Genomic DNA, 24,525 nt, shown 5'->3' with positions numbered 1-24,525 from the left:
CAGCGTCCCAGTTTTGTGGCAATAACGAGGTAACTTGCCCAGTTCTCATAACCTTCTCCTCTGCATTCTAGATTGCCCTCCAGGGAAGATAGGCAACTGATACATTTAATCTCTGAAAGTTAGCGGCTCCAAGAGGATGTTCCCACTAAACAGAGTCTGTACACTAAAGCGGAGCCTGGGTTGAAGGCCTCTTTAACCCACCTAAGCCTCAGTGCACCAGGGCCTAGCCCCAGGCACGCTGCAGACCCTTTTAGGAACTCTTGTGCATAACTTCGGGCTTCCTCTGTCCTGGGGGTGAGCCCAGTGGTTGTGGGTGCTGACCAAGCCAGGCCCTGTCTCCACAGGGACCCCGAACTTTGAGGAGTCCTCAGCCTATGGCAAGGCCATTCTGCCCCCAGGCCAGCAGTGGACTGGAGAGTTGAAGAGCCACGGCAGCCACAGCGAGGCCGGGAGCCTGCCCGCCTTCACCGTGCCCCAGGCGGCCGCCCTGGGGAACAGCACCCCCAGTGGCAGCAGCAGCAGCAGCTGCTCCACGGTGAGCCCCCCGCCTTGGGTTGAGGTCGTGGAGAAGGGGAGCTCCTCTGGCTGCTGCCGGATGGCTGAGAGGATAAACCAGGCCCCAGCACTGCCCTCCTCTTCCTCAGGTTTCCTGCAGACCCCGCGGGTGGCTTTGAGGCTTACCTGCCACATATTAGACGCTTGCTGTTGGCACTCACTCTACCCCCATCTACAGAATAAGGTCCTTGAAGACAGGGGCTCAGTCACTCATAGCTGTGAGCCCTGAGTGCGGTCCCCATGCAGGACAGTAACCCTCCTGCTGGGAGCAAAGGGCCTGGCCAGCCATGCCTCTGTCTGGCTTGTTCTTCAAGACAGCCTCGTTTTATGGTGAGGAGACTGAGCTCAGAGAGGTTCACACAGCTCATATGGAGTGGCCTGGCTACAAACCCTTGTTCCATGGAATGGAGTTAACTCTGTGGGTCCAGAGCTGTATTTCTCCTTCTGCCTTGGACTCCTGGGGAAAGCAGTGTCATAGCCTTGACTTGGTCACCTTCCTTCCTGGCCCCTAGCCCAGTAGCCCTGGAGACTATTACACATCTCTAGATGACAATCTGAAGATTGAAGCAATCGAGAAGCTCTTTGCTATGGACACGGAGACGAAGGACCAGTGTGGCACCCAGGTACGTAGTCATGGAGAAGATCAGGATGGTGCACCAGGCCTGCCAGCTGCTGGTGGTAAAGGCTTATGTCCATTCTTACAGCCTTGGCCCTTTGTTGCAAAGACTGGTGGGAAAGCTTGGCCAATGCCATAGTCCCTTAACTGGGTGAAAGTGCAGGGAAATGGAGCCTCTGGTCATCTGCTTCTCCCACGTCAAATCCAGCTCTTTTTAACTCTCCATATATTTATGTCCTACTAACCTGGATATTTATTAGTGCTCAGAAAGCCAAAACTACAACTGAACCTTTAAGGAGCCTGCATTTAAAAAGCACACCCAGATGTATAAGACTTTTCTAAGCACAGGGAACAATTCCCTTTACAAACATTTTCATTTTAGGATTCTTTGAAATAACTTACATTAAATGCATTTTAAAATGACATCTGACTGACAAATTTTTATTTACAGTTAACATTTCAGTAACATATTACATAAGGCCAAACAGTCTTGTAAAACCTGTGTAAACAGGGTAGGGTGTGGGTGGATGGGTAGGTATATCACAAAACCTAAAGGAAATTTATTAATCCCTATTTGTCTTACTCTGGGTTATTCATCCAAATTTCTGCCTTGCCTCCTCAGTTTGTGTCTTCATTCTGCAATCTTTCCCTACTTCAACACTGCACTTTCTTCTCTGAACTCCTCTAAGATTTATCCCTTGAAAAGAGAACGTGTACAACTGGATGCTGCTTCTCTTCAACTGTTTCATGTAGTTGTAACCTTTAACAAGCTACCTGCCCCCAGTGAGGGGCCATCTCTGAGTCCTTGTTGATCTGAATGAAGGTCCCACAGAGAGCACTGGGCCACGGTTACCCTACGAGTTGTCCACAGATACATGGAGGAGAGCTGCCCTTGGCCCCCAGGAGCCATCGTGCTCATCAGAGTAGGCAGTGGGGTGTGTGGAAGAATGACTGCATGGAAGGAGACACAGGAAGGCTGGTAGCACTTGTCAGAAGACCTTCCACACTTTGTGGACACATCTGTGTTTTCCTCTCGTGGGCCCTCCAGAGCTTAGCGCTGTCAGGCTGTGCAGGAGGAATGCCCCGGGCAGGGGTGGCAGAACGAGGGGCTGAGATGAGACAGTGTCCCTGAGGCAGCGCCCACAGCTCAACTGCTTTGCCCCTGCCCTGTCTTCTAGACTGACTTTAACGAGCTGGACTTGGAGACCCTGGCGCCTTACATCCCCATGGACGGAGAGGACTTCCAGCTCAGCCCCATCTGCCCCGAGGAGAGCCTCCTGCCGGAGACCCCCCAGTCGACCCCCCAGCACTGCTTCAGCACCATGTCAAACATCTTCCAGCCGCTGGCTCCGATGGCCTCTCACAGCACCTTCCTCCTGGACAAGTATCAGCAGCAGCTGGAAAGCAAGAAGACGGAACCTGAGCAGCGGCGTGTGTCCTTCGCCTTCTTTGACGGTGGGAGCAAGGTGTCCCTGCTGCAGTGCTGTGGCCAGACCTGCACCCCTCTCTCCTCCATGGGAGGCATATCCAACACACAGTGGCCCCCTGACCCACCATTACAGTTGGGGCCCATGAAGTGGCCTGGTGAAGATCAGCACGCAGAGGCCTTGGGGGCGGCACCCTTGGGGCCTCCCATTGCCACACCCCATCTCGCCATGTTCAAGAAGAGGTCAGTGACAGAGACCCTGGGCTGCTTCAGCTAAGGCTGTGCTGTACGGGGGAGGAGGTACAGACAGGTGCCCACTAGAGGCAGGTATGGGGCTCCAAAAGGCCCCTTGCCCCATCACCAGTTTCCATTCGACAGCGATCTGATATACCGCTTAGCCCTTCTCTAAACTCGGAGAGCTTGGGCTTTAGGGGACTGGCCCTAAGATATGTGAGGCCTCGAGTGGGACACGTTTTATCAGAGCTGGAAGAGACCAAGAGAGGCCTGCAGACAGGGAAAGGGAAAGAAGTGGCTTCCTGAACTACCCCTTAGAGTGCCTTTTTCATTATCTGAGCCACAGACCACCCACACACACAACATGGAGGGACATTTCCTCCGTTCGAGGGGGGAAGTCTAGCTGAAAAAAGTGAAACGATGCCCCTGATTCTGGCTGCCAGAGTCCAGCATCGCCCTCCCCGTCCTGCCCCCTCCCCGCATCTGCCAGTACCCACCACCCCACAAGGCCCCTCCAACCGCTGGGAGCTCCCCTGGCTGTGACATGGGTGGAATAGACTTCAAGTTCCCAGGGCCCATTGGTTAGGCTTCCCTGAGGCCCTTGCCTTTTACAGGGCATCCTCCCTTGTCCCTGGTGGGGAGCAGAGCAGGGCAGATGGGGCAGAAGCGGCCCTCGCAAAGACAGCTGTCACCGAGCTGGGCAGCCACAAGCCAGGCCAGGACCAAAGGCCGCCGGTGGCCAGCCAGGAGACGGGCACGTGGGGAGGGAGGTGCAGACAACTGGAGCACCAGTGTCCACCAGGCAGACGACACTGAGGAAGGGGAGAGCCCCAGCCCAGGCCCTCTTCCCCTCCTCCCGGACTCTGCCTTGGGGCTCCAGAGCCACCGCTGTCAGGATCCTCCTCCTGGGAGGACCCTGGGCACGTGGCGCCCCAGACTCTCTCACGCCCACTCTCTCCGGCTTGGCAGGTCTGCCAAGGGCTTCGGGCCTCAGGGTCCAGATGTGATGAGCCCGGCCATGATTGCCCTCTCCAACAAGCTGAAGCTGAAGCGACAGCTGGAGCATGAGGAGCAAGCCTTCCAGGACATGAGTGGGGTGAGCCGCCACCTGGGGGCATTGCCGCAGGTTCCCTCCACAGCCCTGGGGAAGGCTGGGTGGGAGCCGGGGCTGAATGGAGAGAACCCAGGTGACAGGGAGGGTCTCTCAGAGCGAGCAGCGCCCACCTCACCCCAGCGCAGTTTGGGACTGGGTTCTCTGGCCTCTCTCTCTATGCCTGCGCTTCCACATGCAGGGGGATCCTCCAGGCAGCAGCACCTCACATTTGATGTGGAAAAGAATGAAGAGTCTCAGGGGTGGTGGGACCTGCTCTTTGATGCCGGACAAGCTGCCAAATGCAAACGTCCCTAATGGTGAGTGCAGTCCTGGGCCGTGGCGGGGTGGGGTTGGGAGGGGGCATTTGCCACTGGAGCTAGGGTTTTAGCTCCGGGCCCACCCTGGTTCCCGTCTCTCACCACCTGAGGGTGACATCGTCAGAAATCTCTGGGCTTCTCCCGTGGAGGAAGAGGGATGCCGGCGGTGTCACAGTCTGTCCCCTCACTCTGACATTGACCTTTTCAGATGAGTTCATCCAGAATCCCGTGAGGGGCAGGAGCCAGCCCCTGAGACACTTACCACCACCACAGCCTCCGTCTGCCCCCAGCCCGGGGGAGCCCGCCAAGAGTGGGTTCCCCCCGCAGTGTTACGCCCCCCAGTACCAGGACTACAGCTTACCAGCGGCTCACAAGATGTCAGGTGGGTGCACTCAGGGCCAGGAGTGCTGTGCCAGCGCCTGGGGGCTGTGGGAGGGTGGGAGCCAGGGGTGGAGAAGGTGGCAGGTCTCAGCACAAGGATGCACTTGCTCTTGCAAGGCAGCTGCCTCTAGAGGGGTGAGCCCTCCTCTCCCCGGGGGACCACAGCAGAGACTGGAAGGCCACCTGTGCACAGAGCTGTAGAAGGAGCCCTCCAGTGACTAGGTGACATTCAGGGCCATACCACTGTCGGAGCCCCAGAGCCTATGCCTTTTGCTCAGTTCTTCACGTTACTGTAATGCCTGATGCAGTGACCTGCTGGGGCATCATGCTGAGATGAGGCCGCACTGCTGGGAGGATGGCCAGGCTTGCCCTTGGAGGGGTCCCTGTGCTGGACCTTGCTTTCTGGGAGGACTGGCCACCCGATGCCTGCCTCTTACCCCCCTTCATCTTTCAGCATCCTATGTCATATATTGTCATGAAGAGGTTGCTATGTAAACAGGAACGTAATTCATACTTTGGGTGAAACATACCAAACTCCTGCCCTAAAAGAGGGTCATTTCTTCAGCACTATGGTTTGGGACAGACCGCTGTTCAGTGTTTCAGAGTCCAGGCTTTAGAGTCACAAGATAGTCCTGGGCTTACATTCCAGCTTTGCTCCTTACCTACCTTAGGTTGGAGTAGCAGCCCGCACATTTAATTTAGAGGCTTGCGTGCAAAGTGTGGGCTTACCTGATGGCTCTGCGGGTAAAGAATCCACCTGCTAATGTAGGAGACTCAGGTTCAATCCCTGGGTCAGAAAGATCCCCTGAAGAAGGGAATGTCAAACTACTCCAGTATTCTTGCCTGGGAAATCCCATGGACAGAGGAGCCTGGTGGGCTGCAGTCTAAGGGTTTGCAAAGACTGACCATGCCCACACCTGTGCAAAGTGTATATGTTCGTGTATATGTTTGCATGAAGTGGTAGTCAGCATTATTATCCCTGCTGTGAACCCATGAGTTTCCTTGAATAGAAACTCATTCTTTTCAGGGGAAAATAATTTTTTAAATTTAGGTCGGTTCTGAGGGTGAGTAAAAGAAGAGGGGATTAGAAAAGGATGATGAGCAAGTACCCCTTTATACTGTGGGGCTGCAGACAGCCATGAGACACACCCAGTCCACAGGAGAGCAAGGATGAGTAGGGGAGGCAGGCATGGACCCTAGGAGGTGGCTAAGATGCGGGCTGAAGGGAGAGAGGGCCTGGGGCTGAGATGCTTCATGTAAGTCAGGAAGGGAAGCAGGGACTCACATCACTGGGGCTGGTGAAGGGCTTCTGGGTCTGCCTCCAGGCACCCAGGCCCTCTCTTCCCGGGAGGTGGGAGGTGGGGGTTGAGCTGGGAATGTCCCCTTATCTTCCTTCTCAGCAGGAGAGGAGCAGCCAAGGGTGGGGATCCTGAAACTGGAAGTCAGGTCTTTGAAGGGGGGGGGGGGGATGGTGTGTGTGTGTGTGTGTGTACAAGCATGTATGTATGTACGTGTCCATGTGCTTGTGGCATCTGTGTATGATGTGAGTGCATGTAAATGTGTGTGCAGGTGTGTACAGGCACCATCTGGTTCAGAACTCCATCTCTCTGCTCGGCCTTCCCTCCAGCTGCCAGGGCACGGGGCAGGGCTGTCAGCAGCTCCGCGCCTTGCCCAGGCACTGGCTCACGCCTCCACCTCCCAGGCCAGGAAGCCTTCATGGGGATTCCTTCCACCCACCCTCCCCGTCCTCTGCACTGCGCACTCTGTCCCCACCTTGGGTCTCAGCCCCTCACCTGATGAGAGAGGTGAACATGCTGTCTGCTGGGTCCCTGCTCCGAGCACGGGGTAGGTCACTAGGGAAAGACAACCCTGAAGAGTGAAATAAGGGCTGCCCCGCTGTGCCCCGGAGTCATGGAAACTGGAAGTGCCTCTTGCTCTGCGAACCCGCTGCATCCCTGCTAGCCTTTTAGGGAACAGACCCTCCCCCCACGGTTGACGCAGGGCTTTTAAACTGACAGCACTAACTCTCTATTCAGGCATGGCAAGCCGGCTGCTCGGACCCTCGTTTGAGCCCTACCTGCTGCCGGAACTGACCAGATATGACTGTGAGGTGAACGTTCCTGTTCCGGGAACCTCCACGCTCCTCCAAGGAGGGGATCTCCTCCGAGCCCTGGACCAGGCCACCTGAGCCGGGGCCGCCCACCGACAGGCACCCTTCCCACGCCGTCCCACCAGCTTCACGTTCTCCGTCTGTTTTTTGCAACTAGGTATTTCTAACACCACCACACTTTTTACAAGATATACTTAACCTGGCAAACTTGTCCAGGTCACTGAGTAGTGGCCTTTTTCTGAAGATGCTCACTTTATTATCCATATTTTTAAAATATAATTGTTTTACTTGCTATGTTTTGCTCTGTCAATGGAAATGTTCTTAAATTTTATAAGATTTTTCTTTCCCCAAATTCTAATTTATAATATTCATGGGTCTGTCTCACACACATACACAATATTCATATTAACAAGTTTGGTGTATGTTTGTTCTCCTTTCGGGAAAGCTTTGGCTTCATTTAACTAAAAAAGATTTTGTTGTTGTTGCCAAAGAGAAACAAAATAATCTTGCTTTCTAAGCTTGATTTTTGGCCTCTATCTTTCAGCCCTCCTTTCTTTTTTAAGACTAATCACTGTATTGTAAATTTCCATCTTTTTTTTTTGTTAAGCCAACTCTTTGCTCTAATTTTGATATGACTTTTGGGGGTTATAAAAAGAAATGTGAAGGGTAAACTCCATTGTGTGTGGTTATCTATGAAAGTTGCACAGTATGGCTTTTCTTAAACTGGTGTTTTTCCCCTGCATTTGGTGGATTTTTTTTTTAATTATTATTATTCAGAAGCATAACTGAGTTTTTTAAGAAAGAAAATTTATATCTGGGTTAAGTGTTTATCATATATATGGGTACTTTGTAATATCAGAAACGGAAATGGAATCCTGCTCACAAAATCACTTTAAAATCTTTTTTTAAGCTGTTGATCTTTTTCTTGATGTTGCTGACACTGCAGAATTGTACAGAACTCCCACGGGCCTGTACTAACCTTGCTCAAGGTCTCTGTTGGCTTTTTGCTCTCGGGATATGCCATAGGCGTGACAAATAATCCAGAAAGTGGAATCATTAAGTGGGAGCATTGCGAGCTGTCTTCTCCTCGTGTCCTATATGTATTTTGTATGTATGTATGTATGTATTATTATTACTGCCAAGAGGGTCTGATGGCACGTCAGGGGTGGGGGTGGGATGATCTAAGGGAGGGGAAGTGCTTTAACTCTTCTTAAGATTTTGTTGCCAGCCCTTCAAGTGCACTGAGCTATGTGATTCTAATGGTCTCTCATGTGGCACATTTGGATACTTCCAGAACTACCATGAGGTGGTTTAGATGGGAATTCATGAAACGATGCAGATTCAGAAACAGTATAGTGATCCAGTGCACGTCCAGCTCACCACCTTGGAGCCCATGGAGTTGAACCGGGGGTGGGGTGAAGGTGCAGAAAGGGGGCCCTTGGTCCTGACCAGCCTCATGCCCCTTCCCCATGGGGCCAGGCCCTCAGATCACCCTGCAATATCAAGGTGCAGCAAGCAGACCTCCGGGGATGGCCCCTGGGCCTCCTTGAGGTCTGTCTGTTCCCAGAAGTGACATATATAGGTAGGAAGCACTGAAAACAGTCTCCTAAAAGTGCCTTGTAACTCACCAGGTAAGAGGGACAGTATCACATGTTTTCAAAATACTAGCCACATGGAACTTTTCCATCATGGGTACAACGACAAAGTGTCTAGAAACACACAAAGCAAAACACAGCAAATCGAGAATCTGGTAAGCTGGATGAGCTTATTGCCCAAAACAAAATAATATTTAAGTTTCAAAAGAAAAATTACCTAGTCACTGTGTTGCTGAAATTGTACTTTAAGCACCGCAGCCCTGCCTCACGCACAGTGGGCTGCACAACCTGAAGGGCTACTGACGTGTAAGCGCTGGTGTTTGATTTTCTGTGTTTGCCTCAGCATTAAGGGCATTTTACCCTTGCAGTTTTACTAAAACACTCTGAAAAATATTCCAAGCTTCATATTAACCTTATCTATCAACATAATGATTTCGTGAACATTATTATTTTGTCAAATTCCTACTGACAATGTTATTACTATATGGGAGCTTAACTTTATAAGGAAATGTATTTTGACACTGATATCTTATTAAAGTATTCTGATCCTACCACTGCTGGTGGCTCTTGTTTCTGGTGGATTGATCATGGGCTACACCGATATAAAGTGAACTATTGAGTAGTTTACAGAAAATGAACATGGGCACTGATCTTTGTGAGACAACTGACAGGAAGCTGGGTGAAGAAAAAGAGGCTATTATTAAACCTTTCCAACTGTCTAAGACCAGGAAGCCATGCTACATCATCCATATTTCTGCAAGTGTTGTCCTGTCTGCCACAGGCCTCTTTTTCTGTATTCTGGAAGGGCAACAAGAAAAGAAGTCATGGTCCCTGGCTTAAGAAATTTATGGGAAGGATTTTGAGAAATAAAAAATTTTTAAATGCAGGTGGCTTAGGAGTAGGTGGGCTTCCATGCTAAAGAAGCTGCCTGCAATGCAGGAGACCTGGGTTTGATCCCTGGGTTAAGAAGATTCCCCTGGAGGAGAAAATGACAATCCACGCCATTGTTCCTGCCTGGAAAATCCCACAGACAGAGGAGCCTGGTGGGCTACAGTCTGCACGCAGTCATTTCAGTTGTGTCCGACTATTTGCAACCTTATGGACTATAGCCCACCAGGCTCCTCTGTCCATGGGATTCTCCAGGCAAGAACACTGGACTGGGTTGCCATTTCCTACTCCAAGGGATCTTCCCAACCCAGAGATCTAACCTGCATCTCTTATGTCTCTTATGCATTGGCAGGTGGGTTCTTTACCACTATGGGGTCGCAGAGACACAACTGAGCGACCAACACGTAGGAGCAGGTGTGTGCGTACATGACCAGGTGTGCAGGGGCAGCAGCCTGCAAGAATTAACAATAGATCAGCCCCTGGGGTTCCTCCTGACTCTAAATGCATTCTCCTCCAGGCATGCAAGACTCACCTTCCCAGAGCTTACCTTGCCTAACAGCCTCCAGATGAGAAGTCCCTCTTTTGAGGGCTGGGGACACGCAGACCCAAAGCTGAGGAAGGAGGCAGCCCCACTTAGTGAAGAAGGGCCAACCGTGGCTCCCTGTGATCCAAGTAGGGCAGAATTTACCATCTCCTGAAGCATGGTCTCTAATGAAGGTTTCAAACTAGAGTTGAGGGGTCAAGTGTGGGTTTTGCTAGAGATACACCACAGGCCAATTTCCTTTATAATATACAAGATTCAACCCTCTGTAGCCCTGTTCTCCTCAGTCCCTACCCACCCTCTGCTTTATGTGAAAAAGAACTTTAAAAATTTTTATTCTTTTTGGCCACACTGCATGACACATAGGATCTTAGTTTCCCAACTACGGATTGAACCCATGCCTCCAGAACTGGAAGCACAGAATCTTTTTTTTTTTTGGGGGGGGGGGGCGCTGCAGGGAGCACAGAGTCTCAACTGCTGGACTGCTAGGAAAGTCCCCCCAAAAACTTCTATCAGGAGGCCTGCAGGTTAACCAGGTTCTTCCTGTCTTGAGACAGGGGTATCCCCAGTAAGACAGCAGTACTGGATGTACTAGTCCCAGATGGACTCAAGGTGCTAAAATAGACCTGGAAATGATGTAGCCCAAACTTGTCATCTATTTTTTGCAACCTCTTCATTCTAGAGATGAGAACACTGAGGCCCAGAGAGACAAAGGGGACTTGCCTGCTGTCACATGTGAGTGAACAGCAGGGCTGGGTGCAGAACCCAGGCCAGAATCACAGGGACTGAGGCCAACTTCACCATACACGAAAGGGACCACATCCTTGCCCCATGACATCAGGTCTCAATTTCCCAGCCAGTGCACAGGCCCTTCCCACCCACAGCCCTTCCCTCTGCCATCTCACAGGCCCCGGCCTCTGTCTCCCCCGCAGGGCACTTTCAGTTCCTCTAAAATGATCACTATCACGGCATCACCCCATTTCTTTAAACTATTCCGTTGAGCTCAATGACCCTTGGAGGAACTGCTTGGCCTCTCTGTGACCTTGGTGAAAACTAAACCACCTCCCTCATTTCTAGACTGAAGCTTCCTTGACCTCCAAGACCCCAGGAAAAAGGGGTTTTGAGGTACTTCTCTACCCACACCCTACCACACACACAGCAGGGTTTTGTTTTGTTTTTTAATGATACTTATTTGGTAAAGTCATGGTCTCTCCCAGAGTTTACCAGATAGTAAAGGAAACCACCCTGGCTAACTCAGATTCCTGTATGCCTGTGTATGATGAAGCCCACAGCCCACATGTTCCCAGGCAGTCCTAGTCACAGACATCACGTCTCAATGTCCCCCCAAGTGTGCTTGTACACACTGGGTACTGACCCCCATCTTGGGTTCAGAAAACAAGAATCTTATAGATACAAATGAGCCTTCAGTTGCTTTAGGGTGAACCCCAGGTCCTGGGGAAGTTCAGAGGAGGCCAGGACAGATCAGTGTGGACCTGAGAATTGGAGAATCCCCCCAATCAGACCTGGGAAGAAAGAGGATGCAGAGGAAGGTGGGGGGTCATTCTAGGAGATGTGGATGGAAAAGGGGGACAAAGGCACAAAGTCAGAATGAGCAGTCATGCAGTAAACCCTGGGATCAGGAGGGACCAGGAGCTGGGATGGAAGGAGGGTGGGGGGGGGGGGCAGCCTGGCCACTCCCAGCACCCGTCTGGAGTCAGACAGACCTGGATTCAAATCCTGGCTCTGCTGCTTCTAGCCAAGTAACCTTGGGGAAGCCCCTTCATGTCTGATAGTTTGTGTCTGCTTTCCTGTGAAAGGAGTATGATAACAGTCCCTACCTTGTAGGGGTGAGGCTGGAGATATGGATTTGGGGGTTGCCCGTAGAGTAACTGTACTTAAATCCCTGAGACAGGATGCACTATACCTAGGAGGTAAGAGCATAGAGAAACAATAGAGCCTCAAGATAGAGCCCTAACCATGGCAGTGCTGGTAGAAGTCCAGGAGAGGAGGAGCCAGCAGGGAGGCTGGTGGAGTAGCAACAAGTAGAAAAAAAAAAAAGATTTCAGGGCTTCCCAGGTGGCTCAGTGGTAAAGAATCCACGTGTCCGTGCAGGAGACACAGGTTCAATCCCTGGTCCAAGAAGATCCCACGTGGAGCGTAGCAAATAAGCCCGTGTGCCACAACTACTGAACCCATGCACTATAACTACAGAAGCCCGATCACCCTAGAAGCCCACGCTCCAGAACGAGAAGCCACCGCAATAAGAAGCCCGCACATCGCAACTAGAGAGTAGCCCTCACTCGCCACAACTAGAGAAAAGCCCACACAGCAATGAAGACCCAGCACAGCCAAAAATTAATTAATTAAAAAAAAAAAAAAAAACCAGGATTCCAGTATTCCATATTCCAAGAGAAGACAGTTTTTTTCCAACAAGTAGGAATAGTTAACTGGGTCACATACTAAACTGAAAGGTCAGGTAAAATGAGAAGGAAAAAAATGACTCTGGGGTTTAGCAATACAGAGATCATCATTGACCTTGACCTACTGTATAGCACAGTATTACTATACTGGTGAATTCTACCCAATATTCTGTGATAACCTCTATGAAGAAAGAATCTTAAAAAGGAATGGATTAAAAAAAAATTTTTTTTAAAGGAACGGATATATGTAAATGTATAAAATGAGTCACTTTGCTATACACTTGAAACTAACACAACATTTTAAATCAACTACAATAAAATTAAAGTACAAAAAATAAACAACAAAGGCCTACCGTACAGCGGAGAGAACTACTTTCAATACTGTTTGAAAAACCATCATGGAAAAGAATATGAAAAAGAACATATATCTATATATATGGATAACTGAATACTTTGCTGTACAGCAAAAATTAATACATTGTAAATCAACTATACATCGATAAAATAATTTTTTTTTTAATTTCCCTGTGAAGGGAAACAGAGAAATGGAGTGGAGTGGGCAGAAGGGGTCAGGGGAAGTTTTTCTTAAACACTTAATGAACTTTTATTTTAGAATCTATTTTAGATTTACAGAAAAATTGCAAGAATATTAGACAGAGTTCCTCCACTGAATTACCCCTGTCGCTAACTTTTCTATGGCACTTATATTACAACTAAGGAACCAATATTGGTATTATGTTTTTTATCATATAGAATCTGTATTTTATTCAGACTTTAGTTTTTACCTTTATTTCCTATCCCAGGATCCCATCCAAGAGACCACGTCATATCCAACTGTCATGCGTCCTTCAGCTTCCCTAGACTGACAGTTTCGTGGCCCATCATAATAGTTATTCAGACCATCTGTGTTGTTGATGACCTTGACAGGTTTGAGGAGTGCTAGTCAGATATTCTTATAGAATATCATCCTTTGATTTGGATTTGTCTGATGCTTTTCTCATGGTTAGAGAGACATTGTGGGTTTGAGGGAGGAAGACCACAACAGTGCCATTGTCATCACCTCATATCAAGGGTAACATACTCTCAATGTGACTTATCACTGTTGATGTTAATCTTGATCACTCAGCTGAGGTCACGTTTGTCGGAGTGCTCCACTGCAAAGTTACTGATTTTTTAGGGGCAGTTTTTTAAAGATGAGCTATATTAGGAAATGTTTGTGTTGTGATGGCAGAAAGGAATGTTTCTAAGAGAGTGACTATTATGATAGACCATGAAAATGAAACTGTGTGAGAAGGGAAGAAAAAACATGAAGAGGTTGATGGTCAGTGAAAAAAGTAGGCTCAGTCAATTAGAGGTCCTAATGAGGTCAAAGAGAGGTCAGAGTGAGGTGTAGAGAGAAGGAATCATGCAGACAGTCATTGTCAGAGGAGGGGAAACTTAAAATTGGGGCATCACGTATACTTACACATGACCCAGCAATACTACTTCTAAGTATTTATCAAAGAAATGAAATTTTTAAATTAAAAAAAAAATTGCCCACAAATATTTAGAGCAGTATTATTTGTATTCACCACAAACTGGAAACAACCCAAATGTCCTTCAACAGAAGTATGGATTTTAAAAAAAAAAAAAAACTACTTCATTGATAGCATAGACTACCACTCAGCAATCAAAGTTTTAACACATTTGATTCAGGTAGCAACATGCATGAATTGCAAAAGTATTGTGTTGAGTAAAAGAAGCCAGTATCAAAAGGTTCATTCTATGTAATTCCATTTATATGACATTCTGGAAAAGGCAAAAAATATAGGAACAGAGAATAGATCACTGGTTGCCAGGGGCGAAGGGTGGGAGAAGTCTGAATATAAAGGGAGAGCACAGGGATTCTTTGAAGTGTTGGAACTCTTGCATATCCTGTTCATAGTGGTCATTATGAGAATTCATGCATGTGCAAAAATCATAGAACCGTACATCAGAAAAAAAAAATTTACTGTAGGTAAATTTCTTTTTAAAATAAAGGCAAAATTTGAGATTTTAGAGGCAGCTGAAATAACACAGCGGAGACGGTCAGAGGAAGTAGGGAGACAGGATGTTGTCAGGGTTATGAGGTGGGCGTTATGGAGACACTGCTCATAAAGGTAAAGGAGAGGCATGCCCCTGAGAATGAAGCCACTGGAGGCCGAGGCTGACAGCTGTGAGGAGCATCCAGTCACATGAGCAGGAGGGAAGAGGAAGGAGAAGGGGTTGTGGGAGGGGGACAGGGTTAAGGTTAGCTGAGATCCAGGCTCCAGTTCAAGAGGAAACTGATTGATATGTTCAGAGAAGAAGTGCGACCTAGGTGGTGGTTAATGTCAGACAGAGCTCCAGAGACTGCATGAGAGGAGCAGAGTGGGAGGGTGGGAGATGGGGAAAGTGATAGATGTGCAGAACCCTCGGGGACAAGAGCCTGGGGTGACACATAGCCTGGAAGCCTTGGTCGGCCACTGGTGACTGAGGGGCAGGGAGTGGTAGAGATCGTGTATCCTCCTGAGGGCCTCTTGGAGATTCACGCGGGCAGGCTGGGGGCCGACCCCTCCTGCAGCCTTGGAGAGGCACGCAGCTTCTCCACCACCTCCATGGAGGTTTGCAGGCTCTACTTATCTCCTGCAGACCCAGGGACCATTGTATGAGTGCACTCACTGAACGTAAGGTGGGCTTGCTTCTGAGTCAGGTGTGAGGGTGCAGGGGTGGCTCCCCCCCTTCCTGACTGTTGGGACCTTGGTTTTGAACCCTGTGGGTGTGCCCAGCACTTGCTGGAACAAAGGAAGACAGTGCAGTTGGAGGACCCAGTGGCCTGAAACAAAGTGATGTTTTCCCGTCCTCATTAGCCTGGTGGAGGCGAGGGCAGCTGAGCATGAACATTGACATCATTTGGGGGCCTTGCTTAAAGGCCAAGGCAGGGCTGCAGCTAAAAGATTCAAATCTGGACAAGAGCAATCAGACTGGGGTAGGCAGGATGGGCAGGATGGCCAGGATGGGTGTGGGGAATCCAGGACATGTGTGTCCACTCCTGCTGTGACTTCAAACATGGAGCAGCTGCCGTGCTAACCAAGGTGGCCTCTGCCATGGGGAGATTATGCCCACCATCCCACTCACCAAGGAGCCGTGATGGAGGCACCAGCATTGCTGAGTTGATAGTTCTATAATAGTGTGAGCTAGATGCAACCCCAATATATTCTGTCCCTCTCTGGGCACCATACTCTAATAGAGATACACATAAACAAGAATTTGTTCAAAGAAGGACCATTAAAATAGTGATGGGACTTGCAACCACAGCACAACTGACTGGAGAAGTTGGGGCAGTTTGTCCTAAAGACTTTGAGAGAGCTCAAATGACCACTTTCAAATATCTGGAGAAGAGTCTTTCTGGATGGCCCCCTAGTATCATTATTAGTTAAAGTATATACTTTATTCAAATTTCCTTGATTTTTACCTAATGTCCTTTTTTCCCTATCCAAGAAACTACATAATATTTTATCATTGTATCTGCTTAGGCTCCCCTGGCCTGTGACAATTTCTCCAGCTGACTTATTTTTGATGACCTTGACAGTTTTGAGCAATACTGGTTTTTTAGCAATAGAGAACTAGGCCTATAGATTCAGAAAAACAGCAGCTCAATGCAAGATTACTCAAAAGTAAACCTCACTCCTCTTATAATGTGTCAGCTTTTGTTTGCTCAGTATAACAGGAAGTAACATTTACTTCGCTCACCCAAAAGAGCTATTTAGAGGATAATGCCATCTAAGGATATCTGGTGAGGATAAAGAAAAATCTTAATTTCACATCTTTGTTCAGGTCTGGTCATCAGATCATGAAGGTGGCGCATGAAACCTAGGATAGGCAGAGGGGGACCAGCACTGCACCTTAACTCTTATCTTCTGTCTGCGCAGAAGAAAGTGCAAATTATGTTGAACTTAAATATTTAGAATATTTTTCTTCATATGGATTTATAGCGTATGATCTCTTAAGAAGTACGACTTCTCTTTGGGAAATACTGGGAAGCCACATCTGAAGTCAGTAAAGTAAAAACCACCGGCATCAAAATTACCCTCAAGAACCCCTATGGAAGGTGTGACCATGCTGGAAGCCAGCACCCCACCTCTGAGCCCAGCACAGCCAGTTCCCCCTCCAGGGTCAGTCGGAACAAGTGTGGTTTCTCTGGATGAGCACCAGGTGAAGTAGTTGACTTCCAGCTCAGGGCCATGTTGTAAAGAAAAGACACATTTTTAAATGAAGCTCACACTTTGAGAAGGTTGTGGTGACAGACTCCTTGAGGAAACATCCAATCCACAACTCCTTCCTCACCCTATCCTAGGGGCACGTGGTCATTTCTTGGAATTGGTCAATGGGCATAGTTACCCACCTTCGGGGTCAGATTCAGATTTTGAGAGATCTGTTAACTGTAGGTAACCTTGACATGATATGATAAAAATGGCACTTTACCTTTGTGGTTCTTTCTCTCAAAAATTTACAGCACCAACCTAATCACATGGAAACATCAGACAAATCGAGGAACACTCTACAAATACCTCACCAATACTGCTCAAAACTGTCAAAGTCATCAAAAATAAGTCAACTGGAGAAACTGTCACAGCCCAGGGGAGTCTAAGCAGATACAATCATTAAATATAATGTGGTTTCTCGGATGGGGAAAAAAGAACATTAGGTAAAAAATCAAGGAAATTTGAATAAAGTATATACTTTAGCTAATAATGGTATTTCAGAATTGGTTCATTAATAGTAAGAAATACACCACACTAATGTAAGATGTCAATAATAGGGGGAAGTAGGTGCAGGGCAAATGGTAATTCCCTGTGTTATCTTTATAATTTTTCCATAAGCCTGAAGCTATTCTTAAAAATATTTAATTAAAAAATGATGGCAGATATAAACAGAGAAATACAGGAGGAAAGGAGAAGCAAAGAAAAGGATAAATGAATAAATCTAAGTGAATATTGACTGTTAAAACAATAATAATGATAATATATTGTGGGGTTTTAAATAAATGTGAAATTACTGTATATGAAAGCAATAGTACAAGAGGTGGGAAAAGGTAAATGTAGTAAAATGACTTTTAGCTTCTGCATTGCCTAGAAATTAAGTGGTAAAAGTACTGATTTATATTAGATTTTAATAAGTCAAAGATGTGTGTTTTAAAATAATGTGTAACAAGCTAAAAGGACAGGAAAATAAAATCTTTTTTTAAAAAATCTGATTATCCCAAAAGATGAAAAAAGACAGGGAAATGAATATAGGATAAGTGGGACAAATAGAAAACAAATAAGATGCTAGGTTTAAGTCTAAACATATCAGTAATTACATAAAATATAAATAGGTTAAATATTTCAATTAAATTTAAAAGGTCAGGCTGGGTTTAAAAAATAAATACAAGCTGCTTTTAGGAAACATGACTTCTGAATAAGAATACAAATAGGAGAATGTAAAAGGAAGAAAAACAGGACAAACACTAAACAAAACAGAGGTGTTATAGCATACTAATATTAACTAGGTATACTTTAAGAAAGAAGCATTACTAAAACGAGGGACATTTCGTAATAGTAAAATGCCACTGGAAGATAATTATGTATTTGTATACACCCAATAAGCCTAAGAAAATGATACCGATACAAGAAAAAGTAGAAAGCTATTATCCTAGTTGGGGGTTTTAACACATCTCGCTCAGTGACTGATAGAACAAGCAGAAAAAAAAGTAAAGACAACCCAGAAAACAGAAGAAAATGTTTGTAAATTATATGTTTGATAAGAGACTAATTTCAGCATATATGAAAGACATTAATAATTCAATAATTGAAAGGAAAATAACCCAATTTAAAATGGGCAAAATTTTAGGCACTTCTCCCAAGAAGATACAGAAACGTAACTAAGCACAGAAAGAAGATGCCTGGGGTCTGTAGCGATTTGGGAAACGCAAGTAAAACCATGAGATATCACTTCATACACCTCTAGGATGGCTAAAATCTAAAACACAGACAACAAAGAGTGTTCTTAAATATGTGGAGAAATTGTAACCCTCATGCATTTCTGGTGGAAAGATAAAATGACACAGCCCCTCACAAAACAATCTGGCAGTTCCTCAAAAATTTAAACACAGAATTACCATATGACTCTGCAAACCCAGGCCTAGGCATATACCGAAGAAAACTGAAAATGCACGTTCACAGAAAAACTTCTACAGAAATGTTTATAGCAGCATTACTCATAACATCCAAAAAGTACAAACAACCCAAACATCCATCAACTGATGAATACATAAACAATACCTATGTAATGGACTATTATTCAGCCATATAAAGTAATGAAGTACTAATATGTGCCACAGAATGGAAACAGCATGCTGAGTGAAAGATGCCAAATGCAAAAGGCCACAACTTATGCAAAAGGATTCAACTTATAAGAAATATTCAGAACAGATAAATCCATAGATACTGAAAATTAGTGGTTACCAAGGACTGGAAGAAGGAAAAAATGGGGAAAGTTTCTTTTGGGGCTGATGAAACATTCTGAAATTAGATAGTGGTAATGGTTGCACAATTTTGTTAATATACTGAAAACCACTGAATTGTACACCTTAAAGGGTAAATATTATGGTTTGTGAATCATATATCAATAAGAAAGTAGACAAGGGTATAAAAGATTGAAGTATACAGTTAAGAAGCCCTCACTGACATATGCAGAACTCTTAAGTGTACACAGAGAATTTACTAAAATTAGTCATGTACTAGAAGTCACAGTATTAGTACTCAGCAAGCCTTAGTACATTTCAAAGGTTTAAAATGACTCAGAGTATATTCCTGACCACACTGAAATTAAACTAGAAATCAATAACCAGTAAGTGAGACACAGAAAGACAAATATTATATACAACATCGCTTGTATGTGGAATCTTAAAACGGGTACAAATGAACTTATGTACAAAACAGTAGAGTCATGGATGTAGAAAACAAGCATGATTGCCAGGGGATAAGGAGGGGTGGGAGATATATGTCATTCCCAATATCCCTATTTAACACTATTATTTATAAAATAGGTAACTAATAAAACCTGCAGTGTAGCACAGGGGGCTCTACTCAATACTCTGTTATGGCCCATATGGGAAAAGAAGTTTTTAAAAAAAGAATGGATATATGTGTAACTGCTACAGTTTGCGTACACCTGAAGCTAACACAACATTGTAAACCAACTACAATAAAATTTTTCTGAAAAAAATTAACATACTTAAAAAAAGAAATCTATAACCAAATGTAAATTTATGAATCACATGTTGAATTTTAAGCCGTACACTTCTGAATTACTCATGTGTCAAAAAAAAAATCACACAAAGTTAGACTCTATTTTGAATATTAATGAAAGTAATGTGTCAAAGCTTCTGGGATTCAGTTAGAACCATGCTTACAGAGAAATTTATAGGCTTATTAGATTACATTAGAAAAGAAGAAAGGATGAAAACCAATGATATAAGTATTAATATCAAGAATTTAGGCAACAAATGGCAAATTAAACCTAACAGAAAAAATAAAGAAAAATATGAGAGAAAAACTAGCTGAAAACAAATGCAAAAGCAAGAAAAACAAACAAAGCTAATGTTGTATTAATCTTTGAAAAGATTGACAAAATTTACAAATACTTTACAAGATGTATCAGGCAAAAGAGATAGTTGATATAAATTTCTAATATCAGAAAATAAAAGATTATAAAGGGGTATGAGAAAAATCTTTACTATCAAGCCAGATGAAATAGACTAACTTCTTGAAAACTCAAAATCACTGACGTAAGAAGAAATAGAAAATATGAATGATTCCATATTTATTAAAGAAATCAAATCCTTAAACAAAACTTTCCCACTAAGAAAACTTCAGTCCCAGATGGCTTCACCATTAAATCCTTCCAGATGTTTGAGGAAAATTACCCTTTCTCAAACACGTTAAGAAAATAGAGGGGACACTTTGAACTCATTCCTGATGCCAACATATCCTTGATACCAATGTCTAACAAATATTTAACAGAAAACTTAGAAGAGACCACTCTCTCTAAAAAACATCAATTCAAATATCTTCAACAAAATATTACCCAAACAATAACACACAGGAAGGAAACCGCATTGTGAGCAGGTGGGTTTATTACAGGAATACAAAGCTAATTTACCACTGAAAAACTGATTCATGTAACTTAACATTTTAACTGAATAAAGAAAAACTCAATAGATGCATAAAAGATATTTAATAAAGTTTCAAGTGCATTATTGGGGGGAAAAGGAATTCAGAGTAGCTTCCTCAATCTGATAAAGGGTTTTAATTAAAAGACTTAAAAATATTATACTTAATGGTAAAATTAATACTAAAAGCTTTTCCCCCAGGAGAAATAAGATGAAAGAGGTCAATTATCATCATATATATTCAACAGTATATTTGAGAACCTAACCAGCATAATCAAGAAGAAAAAGAGAGGCTTCCCTGGTGGCTCAATGATGGTGTGATCACTCACCTGGAGCCAGACATCTTAGAGTGCAAAGTCAAGTGGGCCTTAGGAAGCATCACTACGAATAAAGCTAGTGGAGGTGATGGAATTCCAGCTGAGCTATTTCAAATTGTAAAAGATGATGCTGTGAAAGTGCTGCACTCAGTATGCCCGCAAATACGGAAAACTCAGCAGTGACCACAGGACTGGAAAAGGTCGGTTTTCATTCCAATCCCAAAGAAAGGCAATGCCAAAGAATGTTCAAACTACTGCACAGTTGCACTCATTTCACATGCTAGCAAAGTTATACTCAAAATTCTCCAAGCTAGGCTTCAACAGTATGTGAACTGAGAACTTCCAGATATTTAAGCTGGATTTAGAAAAGGCAGAGGAACCCAAGATCAAATTGCCAACATCTGCTGGATCATAGAAAATCCAAGAGAATTGCAGAAAAACATCTACTTCTGCTTCATTGATTACGCTAAAGGCTTTGACTGTGTGGATCTCAACAAACTGGAAAATTCTTAAAGAGACGGGAATACCAGACCACCTGACCTGCCTCCTAAGAAATTTGTATGCAGGTCAAGAAGCAACAGTTAGAACTGGACATGGAACAACCAACTGGTTCCAAATTGGGAAAGGAGCACGTCAAGTCTGTATATCATCACCCTGCTTATTTAGCTTTTATGCAGTGTACATCATGCGAAATGCCAGGCTGGATGAAGCACAAGCTGAAATCAAGATTGCCAGGAGAAATATTAATAACCTCAGGTATGCAGATGCCACCATCCTGATGGCAGAAAGTGAAGAGGAACTAAAGAGCCTCTTCATGAAGGTGAAAGAGGAGAGTGAAAAAGCTGGCTAAAACTCAACATTCAGAAATGAAGATCATGGCATCTGGTCCTATCACTTCATGGCAAATAGATGGGGAAACAATGCAAACAGTGACAGACTATTTTCTTGGGCTCCAAAATTACTGCAGTTGGTGACAGCAGTCATAAAATTAAAAGATGCTTGCTCCTTGGGGAAAAAGCTACGACAAACCTAGACAGTGTATTAAAAAGCAGAGACAGTACTTTGCCAACAAATGTCCATATAGTCAAAACTATGGTTTTTCTATTTGTCACATATGAATGTGAGAGAGTCAGACCATAAAGAAGGCTGAGCGCCGAAAAATTGATGTTTTTGAACTGTGGTGTTGGAGAAGACTCTGGAGAGTCCCTTGAGCTGCAAGAAGATCAAACCAGTCAATCCTAAAGGAAACCAATCCTGAATATTCATTAGAAGGACTGATGCTGACACTGAAGCTCCAATACTCTGGCCACCTGATATGAAGAGCTGATTCACTGGACAAGATTCTGATGCTGAGAAAGATTGAAGGCAGGAGGAGAAGGGGATGACAGAGGATGAGATGGTTGGATGGCATCACTGATTCAATGGACAGGAGTTTGAGCAAGCGGCTGGGAGATGGTGAAGAACAGGGAAGCCTGGCATGTTGCAGTCCATGGGGTTGCAAAGAGTCGGACACTACTGAGCAACTGAACAACAACTGGCGGCTCAGTGGTAAAGAATCTGCCTGCCAATGTAGGACACACCAGTGCAATCCCTGGTGCAGAAGATTCTACATGCTGCAGAGCAACTAAGCCCATGCTCCACAACTATTGAGCCTGTGCTCTAGAGCCTGGGAGCCAGAACTACTGAGTTCATATATGTTTATATTTAGCTGCTCAGTCATGTCCGAATCTTTGTGACCCCATGGACTGTTGCCTGCCAGGCTCCTCTATCCATTGAATTCTACAGGCGAGAATACTGGAGTGAGTAGCCATTCCCTTCTCCAGGGGATCTTCCCAGTCCAGGAACTGAACCGAGGTCTCCTACATTGCAGGGAGATTCTTTACAGAATGAGCCCATGAGCCACAACTGTTGAAGCCTGCCCACTCTAGAAGCCCCTAATCTACAACAAGAGAAGTCACCATGATGAGAAGCCTGTGCAGTGCAACTAGAGAGTAACCTCCACGTACCCCCAACTAGAGAAAAGCCCATGCAGTGACAAAGTACCAGCACAGCCAAAAATAAATCAATAGATAAATGAAACTATTAAAAAAAAAAAGTAAATAAAAGTTATGAGGATTAAGAAGAAAAAACAGAAGAAAACCCCATAACTATTTACAGTCTACATGACTGTATAAATAAAAATGCAAATAGATCTTTAGATAAGCCATTATGGTTTATTAGTGAATTCAGCAAGATTACAGAATTGAACAGTATATATACAAAAATCAACTATTCTTATTTATCAATAACTGGAAAATTATATTTTTAAATGGTAATATGAGCAAAATCAATTAAAAACAAAATGTCCATGAACAGATATAAAAGATGTATATAAGTGCTAACTATAAAACCTCAAAAAATATTGAAAAGATAAAATACTTAAATAAATTAAGGGTTATCTCATGTTCATGGATTGGAAGAGTCAATATATCTAAGATGTCAATTTTCATCAAATTTAGTTATATATCAAATGCAATCCCAATGAAAATACTAAAATTTAGTTTGTGTGTGTATGTGTTTATAGTCTAAAAAACATATTTTGAAATTTATGTGGAAATGCTAAGACCAAGAGTATCAAAAAATAATACTAAGGAACAAAATTGGAAGACTTATACTGTCCGATATCAAAATTTATTTTAAAATCACAAAAAATTATGACAATATGGTATGATATAAGGACATACAAATAGACCAATAAAACAGAAAAGACAGTACAGAAATTGAGTCACTCATATCTAGACACTCACTCCTTGATGAAAGTTAACACTGCAGATCAAAGAGGAAAGAACACTCTTTTCAACAAATGTACCAAGTTAATAAGATATCCACAGGGGCAGAGGGGAATTACATTCTTAACTCCTACTTCACTCCAAATTTAAATTTTTCATAGATAAAATATAGATTTAAATGTAGAAGATAAATAAAACTTCTAGAACGTAATATAGGAGAATATCTTTATGACCTCAAAGTAGGCAAGACATCTTGTCCATGAAAAGGCCATCCACAGAGTGGGAGCCAATATCTGCAATATTTACATCTGACCGAAACACTCATGTCTTGGATACAGAAAGAACTCCTCAGATCAACTTTGCAAACAATAGAAAAATGAACAAAAGACTTGGATAGACACTTCACAAATGTTTTCATGGCCAATGAAAATATAAAATGGAGCTCAAATTCGGGAGAATGAAATAAAAACCTAATGTATACTATCAGGGGTGAAACAGATCACCAGCCCAGGATTGGATGCATGGGACAAGTGCTCAGGGCTGGTGCACTGGGAAGACCCAGAGGGATGGGATGGGGAGGGAGGCAGGAGGGGGGATCAGGATGAGGAATATATGTAAATCCTTGACTGATTCATGTCAATGTATGGCAAAAACCACTACAATATTATAAAGTAATTAGCCTCCAACTAATAAAAATAAATGGAAAAACAAAAACCCTAATGAGAAGCCACTTACACACCCACCACAATAGCTAAAGTTGAAAAAAGCTGCCAATACTAAGGTCTGGAGAGGACATGAAGCAACTGCCATTCTCATACAATACTGGTGGAAGTAAATAAACCAGAGTGTAGTAAAAAAAAAAATTAGTATTTTTAATTTTCTGTCATGTTTTAAGGCATAAGCTAGTGCTAACAAGATAAAAAGGTCTGCCTTTACCAGCCATTCCCCTAAATCTCACCATAACTAAGTTGGAAAGACATACTGCTTTGCCCAGCTGAGCTGAAGCCCAAGATGGCTCTCTTGGCTGGCTGTTGGTAAATTGATACAGCCAC

At 44.4% G+C, this 24,525-nt stretch overlaps 1 protein-coding gene across 1 annotated transcript in view; it reads left to right on the top strand.

Annotated features, from left to right (window-relative positions):
- EPAS1 (endothelial PAS domain protein 1) overlaps nt 1-8,878 on the top strand; it is a 91,219-nt gene extending 82,341 nt beyond the window's left edge. The window contains exons 10-16 of the mRNA XM_065929343.1: nt 345-535; nt 1,068-1,178; nt 2,350-2,840; nt 3,801-3,927; nt 4,124-4,241; nt 4,450-4,623; nt 6,659-8,878. Of these exons, the coding sequence (XP_065785415.1) occupies nt 345-535; nt 1,068-1,178; nt 2,350-2,840; nt 3,801-3,927; nt 4,124-4,241; nt 4,450-4,623; nt 6,659-6,810 (1,364 nt within the window). The 3' untranslated portion in view covers nt 6,811-8,878. The remainder of the gene's footprint in view (nt 1-344; nt 536-1,067; nt 1,179-2,349; nt 2,841-3,800; nt 3,928-4,123; nt 4,242-4,449; nt 4,624-6,658) is intronic.
- The last annotated feature ends 15,647 nt before the right edge of the window (nt 8,879-24,525 follow it).

The sequence above is a fragment of the Muntiacus reevesi genome, chromosome 3, assembly GCF_963930625.1.
Source record: "Muntiacus reevesi chromosome 3, mMunRee1.1, whole genome shotgun sequence".
NCBI lineage: Eukaryota > Metazoa > Chordata > Mammalia > Artiodactyla > Cervidae > Muntiacus > Muntiacus reevesi.
The sequence above is the reverse complement of the archived record's forward strand: the minus strand, read 5'-3'. Positions and strand labels throughout refer to the sequence as shown.